The sequence below is a fragment of the Populus nigra genome, chromosome 2 (assembly GCF_951802175.1).
Source record: "Populus nigra chromosome 2, ddPopNigr1.1, whole genome shotgun sequence".
In the NCBI taxonomy this organism is placed as follows: Eukaryota; Viridiplantae; Streptophyta; class Magnoliopsida; order Malpighiales; family Salicaceae; genus Populus; species Populus nigra.
In genome coordinates, this window is record NC_084853.1 from 27,715,066 (window position 1) to 27,730,790 (window position 15,725).

The 15,725-nt window shown below is 34.1% G+C and overlaps 1 protein-coding gene across 1 annotated transcript; it reads left to right on the forward strand.

Moving 5' to 3' along the window:
• Positions 1-1,821: 1,821 nt before the first annotated feature.
• On the forward strand, positions 1,822-6,806 carry LOC133682781 (glutathione gamma-glutamylcysteinyltransferase 1-like). Its single transcript, XM_062106298.1, has 8 exons — positions 1,822-2,124; positions 2,375-2,531; positions 3,048-3,286; positions 3,589-3,752; positions 4,312-4,363; positions 5,257-5,484; positions 5,600-6,109; positions 6,591-6,806. Exons 1-8 carry the CDS (start codon positions 2,050-2,052, stop codon positions 6,675-6,677), a joined length of 1,512 nt encoding a protein of 503 aa, XP_061962282.1. The 5' UTR covers positions 1,822-2,049; the 3' UTR covers positions 6,678-6,806.
• The last annotated feature ends 8,919 nt before the right edge of the window (positions 6,807-15,725 follow it).

The window sequence follows — 15,725 nt, forward strand, 5'->3', positions numbered from 1 at the left end:
ATTGAAATAAAAACCCAAAGAAATTCTAATGATTTGAATTATAAAAAAATAGTATCTCTTTAATCATAACTTCATCCGTTCTTTCTCATGTTTTTGACAAAATGATAGTAATTTTAAAAATAATTTTAAAAAATAAAATCATGAATTGATAATAATTTGAATTTGAGTGTATTAAAAAAATATAAGAACAATAAAATCTACAATATATATATATATATATATATATATATATATATATATATATATCATTGAGTATTCATGAGTAAAGTTTTCAAAATATTATGCATATTGGCTTCATATATAATTATTCAGAAAGCAATTGTTAATATTATCATAAAAAATAAAAATATTATTTAAAAAAATGATATAATGAGATAATTATTTAAATATTTAACGACACATTAATATGCAATAATAGGCAAATAAAAATAGATCCCAGGAGATACAACCATGCCATCATATCTTATAAGGATGATATTAAAAAAAAATAAAGTTTATTGACCAAATAATTTTTTTAAAAAAAAAAGATAAAAAAGTGAAGAATTGACTATGAATAGGAATGTGGACAATAATTTGGGAGAGAGTATACAGTAGACTAATAAGAAATTCCCCAAAACTTTTAATTTATCAGGTAATAAAATAAATAAGGGAATCAATCAAATTTTTATTTTATTTTTCAAGATAATATGTTTGGTTAATAGAGTTAAACGGTAACATAACTCCAAGTGTTAATGTCATTTTATATATATATATATAAAATCTTTTCTCCAACATCTCAATCTATTAATTTAATATTCATGTTAAATAAAGTTATTTTTACTACTTAATATACAAACTATATTTTATAATAGTTCCTTTAGTTTAAAAACTAAATTAATTAGTTCATTGATCAATATTGATCATGATTAATTTAATATTATATTATTTAAAAAAAACATCTTATTTTCCCATTAATGTTTCCATATTATTTATTTATTTGTTCAAAATAAATTAGAAAAACAAAATGAATGGAAGTGATTAATTAATTTGTTTTTGAAATTAACTAATTCTTTAATTTATTTTGAAAAATTAGAATATCTAATTTATAATTTACTTTATTGGAAAGTTACGAAGCACTTTTTATTGGCTTTTGGAGCAAAAACCCAAAATCCCAAGAAAATAAATAAATAAAATAAAGAAGGATAAAACATGATTTTGCCAAGCAAGCTAAACGACCAATATATTTAAAACTAGAGCAAGTTGTAATATTCCTTTAGAAGATCTTGAATTAACTCATTTTTCAAACGGGGTGTAAAAAAAAGGTTTTTCTCTACGGATTTCATATGAAACTGACCGCCGGTCACCCACTGCTGACTAAAGGATCTAAATATATTTTTTTTATTTTAGAATACATTAAATTAATATTTTTTTATTTTTTAAAAATTATTTTTAATATTAACACATCACATCAATTTAAAAATATAAAAAAATTAATGTAAAATTAATAAAATTTAAAATTTTCAAAAATATAATACCACAATAATAAAGATAAAGATGACCTAATTAAAAAATAAAAAGCAGATTTATTATTGCTTTTTATTTTTTTGTACATATATAATAAAAAAAACACGAAAGCTACCTGCCTTTTCTTCTGAAAGAAAAGCAAAATTATTAAATTTTATTGCAGTTAATAATAGAATTTTTAGTTAATTATTTTTTAAAGTGTAATTCATTTAAAAATAATATATATTAGTTTTTAATTTTTAAAATTTATTTTTAATATATACATTAAAATTATTTAAAAATATATAAAAACATAATTCAATTTTCTTAAAAACCACGCAAAGCCGTGGAAACAGATACGGCAAGGTCATTCATTAACGGCGAATCAATAAAGTCTGCTCTGGACGGAGAAGAATTCTTTTTCGATTGAAGAAGCATCATTAACTGCGCCAAATCAACGATTTACGATTTACGATTTCTTTTCTTTCTTTTTATTTAGCAATTGATTTCCAAAAACCCCACACACACTTTATTACTGCTATTAATTAGTTTTTGGAAAAGTGAAAAATGGCCATGGCTGGATTGTACCGTCGAATCCTCCCTTCTCCTCCTGCCATCGATTTCGCTTCCGCCGAAGGAAAGGTAGGTAGTCCTTGCTGGTTTTTCTACTTTTCTCATTTTTTTTAGAAATTAGAGAAAAATTAGATTTTTTGGTGAGATTATATAGCGTGTAGTTTTGTAAATTTGAAGTACTATAAACTTTATTTACTAGCTTTTATTTGCATGATTTTTTGTGTGATCCGTGTGGTTTTATTTTTTGTGTTTTGTGGTGATTTGATTTTTTTTTTTATGGTTTATGTTCTTCTAATTAGTGCAAAATTGTGGATTGCAGCAACTTTTTATGGAAGCAATTCAAAATGGAACGATGGAAGGTTTTTATAGGTTGATTTCTTACTTCCAGACACAGTCGGAGCCTGCGTATTGTGGTTTGGCAAGTCTTTCTATGGTCCTGAATGCCCTAGCTATTGACCCTGGGAGGAAATGGAAAGGTAATTTTTATTTGTGATTTGTACTCGTGGCGGCAATGTCTTTTTGTAGATTAGTTTGGGGCTAGTAGGATTGCCAGTGGTTTGCTAGGACGGATGATGCTAGAGATACTTAATTTTTATTTTTTAACTGAAATACTAAGTGACGTGACATCATTGTAATTTGTGTAATTTTTATTTTTCTATTTATTTTTAGTCTCTCTTCTCTTAATTCAATATCAAAAATTTTTTTTTTTTTGAAATGTTGCATGAATGTCACGTTTTTCAATTGTGGCATGTTTAAACTGTGCTATTTCACTAATTTTTTTTAAAGGATGTTATTTTACTAATTTTTTTTTTAAAAACCATGCTAATAAGCAAAAATAAACGAAATTCTTTCCTTGTAATAGATGCCACATCATTTAGTAGCAAAACTTAGTAAAACAATTTAGTACCCCTAGCATTACCCTTGTTAGGACTATCTGAATTGATTCGGTTTTTGAGTTAAGTATGTGTTAGAAAGTGGTCTGTTACTGGCAGGACCTTGGAGGTGGTTTGATGAATCTATGCTAGACTGCTGTGAGCCTTTAGAACAGGTTAAAGCTAAGGGTATCTCATTTGGGAAGCTAGTGTGTTTGGCTCACTGTGCTGGGGTTAAAGTTGAAGCGTATCGAACAAATCAAAGCACTATAGATGACTTCCGTGTACACATTATGAGATGTTCAACTTCTGATGATTGCCATTTGATCTCGTCTTATCATAGAGGAACTTTTAAACAGGTATTCATCTTTAAGTTGATTGAATCTTTTTCATAATTGTTTACTTTCTAATGAATCAAGATAATTTTGCCACGTTACATTTTGCTTCATTTGTTAAAGATTTAATGGTAGAACTGGGTGGATCTACATTGCCTCTGATGTTTTTGTTATTTGGGTGTGTAATAGGAAAAGAATACTAACATCGATAATTTCGTTTATTATTTTGTTGCTTATATGCCTCCAGTAATAAATTTAGCACTCCCTACTTAATTTAGCACAAGAAGTATTTGGGAACTCTTTTTTTTTTTTTTTTTAATTTCCAGACAGGAACTGGTCATTTTTCGCCTATTGGTGGTTATCATGCTGGGAGGGACATGGCATTGATTTTAGATGTTGCGCGGTTCAAGTATCCTCCTCATTGGGTTCCACTAACACTTCTTTGGGAAGCAATGGATAGGACTGATGAGACAACTGCACAACGAAGAGGGTATGGATTTTTGCTCAGATACATTTATAACTCTTGGTGGACGCCACCTAAATTTGATAATTGGCATAGCACAATGAATTGAATACAGTGAAAAGCCAAATTTGCTTTCAAATGGAAAGACAGTGTCTAAATATTGTAATTATGCAGCAGGATCAATTTTTCATTGCTCCACAAACTGTTTGGATAGATCCAATTCCAACTTTCAATTTGGATCCTAAAATTGACAACATATCAGCTGGCGAAATTCATCAGAGGCATTCTACATGTATGACACTAATACATTGATCTCGGCCAAAGGGAAACACTGAAACTAATTAACTAAGGGTTTTTATCTCAAAAGGGTTGCAAGAAATTGAGGCAATTATTCCCACTGATGTCCTCTACCTTGATATAATAGTGATCTAAACCAAATAGTTTACTTTTCAATTTACTTTTGCATTTTATCAATCTTCCTTTTTCTGTTGGTTGTCTATTCCAAGTTGATGCATTTTCCAATATCTATTTTTCTTTGATACTTAATTGGTATGGCATCATCATTCTCTATTTGCCTATGTTTCAGGTTCATGTTAATATCGAGGCCTCACACAGAGCCAGGACTGCTTTATACCCTGGTACGATTATAGTTACAGTTGCTGGCATTCATGGTGTAAACTGCATTACTGCGCACATGCTCACTGCACTTCCATGGATGTTTAGTTCCTTATAGTTTGACCCTTCTGCCTGCCCTTCCAACCTCCCCTACATTTATTTGTAACTTTTAATTTTTGGTATAATGTTTATGTGGTAGAGTTCTTAAGCTGTATTTTGAGCATATTTGCAAGTAGCTAGTTGCATTTTCTTTTCTCACCACGCCCTGTGATTTTTTTTTCTTGCAAAGCAACTACTTTGCTTTCATTGTTCTAATATTGGTGTGTGTGGCAGAGCTACAGTTATTAAAAAGAGGGGGGGGGGGTAATTAAACGAGATAAAGGGATAAATATAGATTTATCTTCTTAAAAGGTTGGAGGAAGTTAATGCTGGACAGAGTGCCTTAGTGTGTTAGATTCAATGTTCATACCCATCTAAGATATAGAAGAAAAAGAACCATTGAACATATAGTGTTTTAGTTGAACCTTTATATGCTTGATGGTGGTGGCACTTGGATGCCCTATCATACAATCTAAAGAAAATGAAAAAAAAAAAGAAAAAGAAAACAAAGAAGGAAAAAAAATTCAAGAAGGCTAGCACATATAATTTCAGAAACACTCCTAAAAGTAATCCTATCAATTCAGCTTTAAATGGTGTAAGGCAAGTTATTGATTCACCATTTTGCTTCACTGCAATTATGCAGAAACTTATGGCCTGGCATTGGTAGAATGCGAGAATGAGTTTGTCTCAGACAAGCACCTGCCTAAATTGTTCAGAATATCTAGTTTTATATTGTTTTGGAAAAGACCCGAGATGCCTGAAATTTTGGATGACTTATATTGTTTGTATTATGTAACAATTTTAAACCTTTGTGCAGAGCTGCAAGCATGAGAGTTGGGTTGGTGTTGCAAAGTATTTAATGGATGATGTTCCTCTTCTCTTAAAGTCAGAGGATGTAAAAGATATTAACAAAGTTCTCCATGTTGTTTTCTTATCACTCCCATCAAGTTTTGGGGATTTCATCAAGTGGGTCGCAGAAATTCGGAGACAAGAGGATGGTGGTCAAAGTCTAAGCCAAGAGGAGAAAGGAAGGCTTTCTGTCAAGGTATTGTATAGCTTCATCTCCTTTCAGTTCTTTCTCGTAAACTAGCAGGATGTTTTTCTGCAGTTTGTAAACTCTTGCCCTTAAAATTTTGAAAACTAACCTTTTGATTTGGCAGGACGAGGTGTTGAAACAGGTGCAGGAGACCGACCTTTTTAAACACGTTGTGGCATTTTTGTCTTCATCAAATTCATGTTGCAGAAATGTACCAATTCTGGATCAAGAAGATGATCTGCCTGATATTGCTGCAAGTGTCTGTTGCCAGGGGGCAGAGATTTTGGCTGGGAAGTCTGCTTCTGTGGAAGGGTATTTCTGTAAGGAAAAATGTGTGAAATGCTTGAAAGCTAATGGTGACAAGCCTATTACTTTGATTTCTGGGACAGTGGTAGATGGTATCAGTGAGCAGGGGCTTGATGTGCTGGTTCCTTCATCTCAAACAAAAATGATTTGTTGTGGCTGTGGTAAAAGCAGTCACATTGGGATGCACCCAGCTGGCAATGATGTTTTAACAGCACTTTTACTGGCTTTGCCTCCAGTCACATGGTCTGGTATCAAAGATGAGAAACTTTTGCAAGAAATATATGCTCTAGTTTCAACTGAACATCTCCCAATTTTGCTTCAAGAAGAGGTAAGCATTGTCTTTCTACTTTTATTTGTTTTGCTTCGGTTGCCATAATCAGTAATTTACTTGTAAGTGGTAGCTGTTCAAAACAAATGTCAGGAAAGATATGAACTGTAGATACTGAAACCTTGGTGTTGCTTTGTCTGTTTACTTGAAAAGCAGAAGCATGTTGCCCTATTTTTCAAATGACCGTTAGGGTTGACAAAACTTGTGGTTCATCCTAAAGAAATGATCATGTGGCATGAGAACAGACTAAGTCTGATCACCATTCATACCTTTTGGTTTTTGTGTGTGAGTTGTATTTCTCGCCACATGTTTGGTTGTGATTTGGATTTATGGATATAAAAGGGAAAACTGAATGTTCCAGACTTCCATTTTATTACCTTGATTGTGATGGTGATATGGTCATCAATGGCTTGATGCGTTGTGAATCTTTCTGTTTCTGGGTTAATTTCTAATCTATCATTGTCCAATGTGGCTGTGGCAGGTTCTGCATCTACGGCGTCAGCTCCACCTCCTCAAAAGATGCCAAGAGAATAGGGTAGATCAGGATCTCGGCGCACCTCTTTCCTAGCATTTTCTTTACGTGCTCTCTGTAAATTCATTATCTTTAAGCCAAAAATGTACACCTACCCATGGAAGATTTATAACCCACAAAAACCCTAGGGACTGAAATGACTTCACAGAGGAGCTGCATTTGTCATCCACGCACCAAAACTCATGGTAGGCAAGTCTTGTTAGCATAGTTATCAGACCTCCTGACCTAGATGTTGACTTGGTCAAGAAGCTGGGTCCTGGGTTATATTGGTTGACCCGGGTCAACCGAGTCAACTCGGAAAAATTAAAAAAAGTATTTGAAGTTTTAATGTCATATAAAAAAATTAAGAAACAATTTATGCGAATATAAGTTATATATGTTATAAATAATGAAGTTTAAAAGATTATTTTAAAAGGTTTATATCTCACATTAAAAAAACATTTTTTTTCCTTGTAAATATAGAGTGTATATATTAAAAAGTTTTAAATTTCACATTGAAAAAATATTTTTTTTTCTTATTAATATAGAGTAAATATACTAAAAAGGTTTTAAATTTTATATTAAAAAAATAAAATATTTTTATAGTATTTATATAGTGAATTTTAAAATGAATTAATAATCAACTAAAGAATATAATGAGTGATCGAGCTTCTTGATTATTTATTGTTGTTTTTCCTTGTTGAGCTTGAGAAAGTCATTCAAAAATCATATCTTTTCCTTGGAAGTGTTTTCTTTGGTGGTTTGTTGTGTAAAATATTTTACATGAAAAATGTTTTTTATCAAATATTTTATATGTAAAATATTTTAATAGTGGTGATGGAGGAGGAAGTTGAGATTATGGTGGTAAAAGTAGTAGTGGAAGTAAAATATTTTGTGTAAAATATTTGAAATAATTGGATGATGTTGTAAAAGGATTGTTATTTGAAAAATTTTTACGGGTTGAAGATATTTTTCAGTAAATAAATTAAGTTTGAAGGTTGGTTGTAAAATATTTTTTATTGACCAGTTTTTCTATAAAATATTTTATGAAAAACAAACATGTGAAAAATATTTTTTAAAAACAAAGATGGAATATTTTTTAAAAATATTTTACAAAAACAACTATTTTTGGCGCATTTCTATGTTATAGCTGTTTTTTTCCCAATAATTTAGAGACGACATGGTAAAGATTTGAAAGTTTCACTACTTTTACATGCAAAGGAACCACCTTCAGGTTATTGCAGAAAAACGTACCACGAAGTAAAGGATCAACAGCTATTTCGAACCCTACAGCAGTACTCGGAGAATTTTCACTCAGCATTTCTAACTAGTCTGGCATTATTGTGAATGTCATTGGTAATTGAAGAAAATACCAATGGCGTTCCGCAAATCTTGCCTTGTGCATGGTGATTGATGGATGCCAAGTGTGTGATAACCATTTGTCACAGACAAATCAGGAAGAGCAATGGTGGTTTTATTCTGTTCAGTCTCTTTTTTCTTTTCTTTAATTTTGGGTTCAACAGAAGGCTCTGTAGACTTGGAATGTTAGGCTTTGATGGCTGCCACTAATCCACAACCGTTCGGTCAAATCAAGAGCCATTGAAAAAACTAAAGTTTCATTGATATAGTTGGGAGGAGTTTTGTTATATAATTATATCTAACTTAATTTTTAATATTTTATAAATTATAAACTAGATTTATATAATATTTTTGGATTTAAGCAAGTTGGATATATTAGATTGAGCTAATTGTTATGCATTAATATTACAAATATTCATGTGTTTGATTTATATTGTTAATTTTTTTGGATCCGTATTTAGAGATGGACCTATAACATGGATTATAGATGTCATTACACCCCCAATGTTAGGTCTATCTTTCCATATCTTACACCACCATTAAGTTCTGGTTATCTTCCCTTCTCCTCTAGTAAAGAAATAAGCTAATTTTTTTTAAACGCTAAATAAATCTAATAGAAATCTCACTAATAAGAGTTTTAAAGTTGAAATATTGCTAAATAAAATAAAAATAAATGATCACTCCATAAACTATCAAATATAGAGACAAAATGAGTAAAGGGCAATGAGTTAGATAGAGTTGACCGGGTTTCAAAAATCTCAACTCGCCACTTGACCCGTGATACATTTTTTATTTTCTTTTACCTACTATCATATGTTATTTCCACATTATCTAAATTTTTTTAACATTACTAGGAAAAGTTGCATCTTATGTTTTTTTTTGTGTAGGAAATCTCAATTTTGTCTCTAATTTATAACCTAATTTCATCCCACAATTGAATCCTTTTATCAATGCCGGTTAATAATTTTCAATTGAGAATAAGTGGATAAGAAGTCAAAAAAATCTTCATCATAATTTTTATTTCTTTCTAGAATTGACAAATTCCAAGCTCTTTTCAATCCAACTAGAACACCAATTTTCTAAGTGATGAATCCATATTTTTTACCTTTTGTGAAAAACCTAAAACCCTGTCCAAAAAGGTCTAATAACAGGGTGGTAACCCACATACAAGTGGGTCTGACGAGCTGTCAAATCCAACGCCATTGGTTTTAGCCACATGCTGACTCCAAGCAAACATAAGTCTAGTGAGCTGTAAGGCTCAACATCCTTGGGTTTGGCCACATGCAGAGCCTAAGTAAATGTGGGTCTAGCTGTTAGACCCAACATACTTGTATTGGCCACATGCTAAGCCTAAAAAAGCCCAATGCCATTGGTTTTAGCCGCGTGCTAAGCCCAAACAAACATGGGTCTGATAAATTGCCAGACCCAATGCCATTGGTTTTAGCCATGTGCTGACTCCAAGCAAACATGAGTCTGGCGAGTTGCCAGACCCAATATACTTGGGTTCGACTACGTGCTGAGCCCAAACAAATATGATTCTAGCAAGATGCTAGACCTAACACCATTGGTTTCAACCACATGTTGAATCCAAACGAATATAGGTCTAGCAAGCAGTCAGACCTATTTCCCTTGGGCTAGGTTATGTGTCAAGCCCAATTGGTATAAGGGTTGTTATAGACCCATATTAAGGTCATAAGGCTTTGTTTTTTCATTCTTAAGACTTTTAACAAGAACTATTCATGTCTGGAATAATCATCTCTCTACATCTATAGACATATAAAAGGTCTCTCAAGGGCTTACAATATTTCTATCATCATTAATGATATGTAAGGGATATTTGTCTCTCATTAATGATGTGTATGAGATTCTTATCCCTCATTAATGCCATAAGAAGAAAATGACACTCTAGCCCCTCTACTCCATCAAAACAACAAAGTTCATGGATCATAAATACCCCACAAACCACCCAAGTAAATGGTTCACAATTTCTTTTCTCCAAGCATTCATATTTTGATTCTCAGAGAATTTATCATACCAAAACAAGAATAAACACTTTTGTTTTTGTATTTTAAAACTTTTTCTTTCATTTATTACAACCCCTTACTTAAAGTCATTGATTTTATCATTAAAGGCTCCCTAAACCTCATCAAAAGGAACTGATTTGTAGGTGCTAGGACTTTTACCACCAATCATAGTATAATACAATGATAGATCCTTCGTAATACTCATACAAACATTTGTGAGAATTAACATTCAGTATAATAAAATGATAGATCCTTTATACTACTCATTCAACTATTTGTGATAGTTAATGTTTAGTACAATACAATAATAGATTCTTCATAATACTCATACGATCATTCGTGATAGTTTAGCATTCCATATAGCACAACAATAGATCCTTCGTAATAAATTCACTTCAGAAGCTCATGTTATGCTAGAAGGGGGTAGAAGGGGGTGGAGGTCACCTACCTATTCCTCCTATGGGGTGTCCTTGCTCGGTCGAAGGTCTGATCCCGGTCGCACCACTTAACACATCAATGGTCACAAATCAGCACATTTGCATTCTGAAATCACATGATTCATCACCATACCTATTTGAAGAATCCATATGTTCACATTCAAGTGTTCCATATTTTACACAATTTACACAATCATACAATGAAATCGTTACAAGCATTTAAGTCATTTCTGCCACGGGAGTCTATCGTAGAAAATCAGCAACAAAAACTTATTCACTTGCAACCCAGAATTCTGCGGCGAAAATCGATTCGCTGCAAACACCAAAATTCGGTAGTGAAAACTGATTCACTGTAGATAACACAATTTGGCAGCGAAAATGAATTCGCTGCAGACAACACAATTTGGCAGCAAAAATGAATTCGCTGCAAACAACACAATTCGGCAGCGAAAACTGATTCCTTGCAGACAACATAATTTGGTAGAGAAAACTTATTCGCTGCTGACACCCAATTCTGCATAAATCGCCAGCGCATATAGGCTTCAGTTGACTCATAAACCATTGATGAAAACTGAGTTCTTGTCGACTTAGAAATCGTCAATGCAACACATTTATACGGCTGATGTTAAAATCGTCAGTGTACACAACCTACTATTTGCTCAAAAATTATTGATGAAAACTAAGTCTTTGTCATCTCATAAATCATCAACGCGATATATTTCTATTGTTGACGCTGAAATCATCAGCGAAATCCATATCGTTGCCGATCCAGAAATCGGTAGCGATGATTAAGTCATTTCTGGTCTTACATTTAGTTACACTTGTAAATCATCATATTTATCACAAGTATAATCACAATCTCAATTCAAAATCCAACGTCTTGCTTCACAATCGCACATGTTTGTTCATCAACAAACAAAATCTAAGCATTATATGGTGTAATTCTTGTTTTAGCTGCAGCATGCTTCCAAGGTTCATTAATAACACAATTTGCACTTAACATCATTCCAACACCTTTTCATATAACTTCATCAATCAAACATGCAGAATTTACATCATTAACACAAGTATGATTCTGTTTTTTATTCAAGTATGTCCCTAGAAGTCTCACAAGATCGTCATCTATGCATTTAGTCACTCTAATTCATATTTTGTTCAGCCCTCACCATGGTTGGCCCTCCCTAGGTTTGTGAATTTAAAATCATTCATGTTTCTTGGGTAAGGGTATATGCATATGTTCATTCATCCTTTGCTCTACTTAGTTCTGTCCATTTAGTCAAGATTCCTTGAGTTAAGTGCATGAACATTACCCCCTCTATTTTTTAGTTTTCTTCCCTTTCTTTTTGTCTGAAAGTTGGGGTAACAACCATCCAAGGAAAGGATATTGGTCTTACCTCAAATTCTTTAGACAGCTTTTGAGCAAGTCTTGGTGGTATGGTTATTCCCTTAAATCTTGGTTTTCTACTCTTCTTCCCCTGCTGACTGGTTCTAGCCGGCCCTAGGCTCCCTTTTCTTTCATGGTTTCAGTCGCCACCCTTCTCTTTAACTCTCCTTCACTCAGTACTTAAAGAAGAAAACATGAAACGATTCTACCTAATGGTTCCATTCAATGTCTTGCTCCTACTGCTTCTACGACTCTGCTTTTATACGCCAGAGTTCTTATAAAGGTTGACTTGTTTATTGATCTGCCTACCTTTATAAATCTAGTCCTACCCAACGGTTCACCATCAACTCAACAAGTAATGTATGAATCCCTACCTTACTTCTCCAAACAATATCGAGTTCTTGGGCATACAACTTCCATCTGCAACAAAGGGACTGGTCACAAGCGTAAAAAGCGATATCACGAAGCTCTTGTTCGCTTTGGTTGTTCCAGCCCTTCAACCAAAACTGCTTCTGTTGAGAAACAACAACCATACAGTGAAGGCCTTCATGATGAACCATCCATCTATCCAATGTCTGTTGAAGTTGCAAAAACCATGGAAGAGAGGCTTGTATCTCCCGGACGTAAAAGGACTAAATGAGGTAAAGCAAGACATTCTAGTGCTAAACACTCTACTTACATAAATGTTGTATATGTCTCTGATGATCGTAATGTTCTTGCAGATGTGTAGCCTTCTACGAGGCAATATCTAACTCATAGTAGAGTCGTTGCGGCCACTAGCTTTGGCCAGCAGGGGAGACATGATGGAGTAACCAAGAACTTTGTTACAACTGATCCAAGGCGTCAGAGCCGCTTTGATGATTCTACTGCCTCATCTTCTCTCTAATTTTCTCCTTTGTTTTATTTGTAAGGGAGTTTGTTCCCTCTGATATCTTATTATATATCTTGTAATAGATTTTTTGTGATGTTCTTGATCCTAAGCTGATCAAGTCCCTACTGTCTTTTTTTGTCATGGTCCTGGTTTTTCTCTTGCTGCTTGTTAGGCCTATTCTGCTTTTTGTTGGCTTGCAGCTGTCATCTCGCGGGCTTGTTCTCTTTGTTGGTTCTTTTTGCTTGCTTTCTGTTTTGCCTTGTGATGTGGTTAGCCTGTTGTTTGTGTTGCTAGTTTTGCCATTTGTGCAGATCTCTGTCTGCTTACTTCTTAGTAGTTGTTGCCGAGGATTATTTATTGTTGTTTACTGGTTGCTGGTTTTGCTGGCCTGTCTGATTTCATGGGCCTGCCTTAGGCCTTGTGCTGAGGTTAGCTTGTTGCTATGTTGCTGCGTTTGCCATTTTTGTAGGGTTCCTGCTTGTTTTCTCCTGGCTTTTGAAGTCATAATTTGCTTGTTGTTGTTGGCTGTGTTGGTGCATTTCCTATTTACATCCTCATTGCTAGATAGTTGTGCTAGTTTATTGCTATCTGTTGTTTTCTTGTTGTGTTCATGCCTGCTCTTGGCTTTTAAAGTTAATTTTAGCTTGCTGCTGTGTTGCTGGTTATTGGTTATGCTGGTGCATTACCTGCTTGCCTCATCAGTTGCTGCTATAAGTTGGGCAATTGCTGCTAATTTAGGTTCTAACTCTTTTGGTTAGGTTTGTTTTGGCTTTTATGGGAGTTTGTTCCCCTAGCCTCCTTTGTGTCTAAGGGAGCTTGTTCCCTTTTTTCTTTTCATATCTGTATATATTTTGACATGCTGGTTCTCTAGCTTTGTTACATTTGATTTATAAATTTCTTATATTTGATAATAATAATAAAAAAGATAACATGCAGCTAGGTTTGGTGGTTGGTTCTTTGAAAGAGAAAGAGGTTATTTCAGCAAAGTTGGAGCCAGTTTTGGGGGAGAGATCTAGGCTCCTTCTCTCCCAACTCTATACTCACTCTACGCTCATGGGGCTTGACATGCAGGCTGTTTGGTTTAGTTATCTTCTTGGAAGGGTGGCTGCTGCAGCTGCAATGACACCTGTAATGACAGCTGCTGTTTTTTAGGATAGCAAAAGGGTGGTTGTTGCAGTTGCAATGACAATTGTCATTTTTTGGGAGAGCTAAGGTCATTCTTTCTCATTTGTTATGTGTGTATGTGTGTGTGTGTATCCCTTAAATGTGGAGGGGTGTTTGGAAGGTTGGTTACCCTTGTTCTTATCCTTATTTGGCTCATCCTAGGGCTGGTCATGTCCTTTATAGTTCCCATTTAGAGTAGGTGGGTTTTGCTCCCTCACACTTCCCCTTAGAGCAGACCACTTCATACTCCTCAATTTTTCCTAACATAGGTTGGCCCAATACTAAATTTTCATCGGGGTTTTACAAACGCATGGATTCGTCAACGTATAAAGCCACTACCGATTTAGAAACCGGTCGAGGACTGTGTCACTGTCAATTCAGTTCTCGATTCAGAAATCGACAACGAAAATTGTCACTGCTGATTCAAAAATCAGCATTGAGGACTGTGTCGCTGTCTATTTAGAAATCAACACAAAGGATTGTGTCGCTGCTGATTCAGTTCTCAATTCAGAAATCGGTAACGAGAATTGTGTCGCTTCCGATTCAGAATCAGCAACGAGGATTGTGTCGTTGCTGATTCAGAAATTAGCAACAATGGTGGGGTTGTTTTACTTTTACCTTTTTTTATTGGGTGTTTACACTAATAGTTTCCCACTAGGAGTGGGCACTCTTTGTTAGTAACTGAGTCGCACAATCTACCCTCGGCTCCTCTTGCACCTGCATCTGACCTATAACTCTTTCCACCTTCTTCAGGCAGTGTCCAACAATCTTAGCATCCTCCTCCCCGCAGTAAGTCACATAACCCATCTCTTGTATACCTTTCACCCACTGCACTATGGTGACTACTCTTTCTAGTCTAGGAGCTGTACTGGAGGCTCCCGCTGCCATAGCCCTCACTAAGTGATCCATAAAAGCAGGATCTAAGAATGGGTTTAGCGCCACTGTTAGTGCCATCGGTGGAGGCATATCATCTTATTCCTACCTATCTAATGCCTCAAACAATGATGCCTCTACCTTACGAGACGCCGAATCATCTCAGAGTCCTTTTAACTCGCCCCTTTCAGGATGTACTGATGCTGCAGGTACATGAGAGGATGTGTCTTCCAAAGGATCCCAATTTGGATCACTCTCAAAATAAGAACTCTGGTCACTTCCCCGGACAGGGAATGAATTAGTCTAGGCTCCTTGTCTTGTTCTAACCATCCTGAAACACATTTCAAAATCGTATCAATATTCCAGTCCTCGAAATAACAACCTGGACCCTGATACCAAAATATGACATCCCCTTATCTAGAACAAAACACCCGTCACATATCAAATGGAAAATAGGATAAATAAATATATATATATATATATATATATATATATATATATATATATATATATATATATATTATAAAAGTTTACCAAAATTTTAGCAGAGTCTCTCCTATACCGAGAGGTCCCAAGTTATCGACATATAACTTGTTTACACTTCTAATATCCCACATCTTATAACTTAATCACAACCCAATCATCCTGGGTCTCAATTCCACAAACATCGTCATCATTGTTGCTACCCAATTTTTGACCCATATTTTGATAAATTTTCAGAAAAAATTCCAAAAATAGCGAAAAACAATGAAAATCCAAAAAATACATTTTTAATATATTTGCATCATTTTTATCATTTTTAGCATCATCTTAAAAGAAATTAAAATTTCAAAGGTTTTTAGAATGCGTTCGACTTTTAACGCGTTATTTTTAAAATCTCCAATTTTCCTCATTCGAGGCGATGTTGATAAGAAAAATTCAAAAAAATAAGAAAAATCAAATTTACAAAAAAGGAAAGAAGTTAAGGAACCAAGTTTGGAAACCTAACAATAC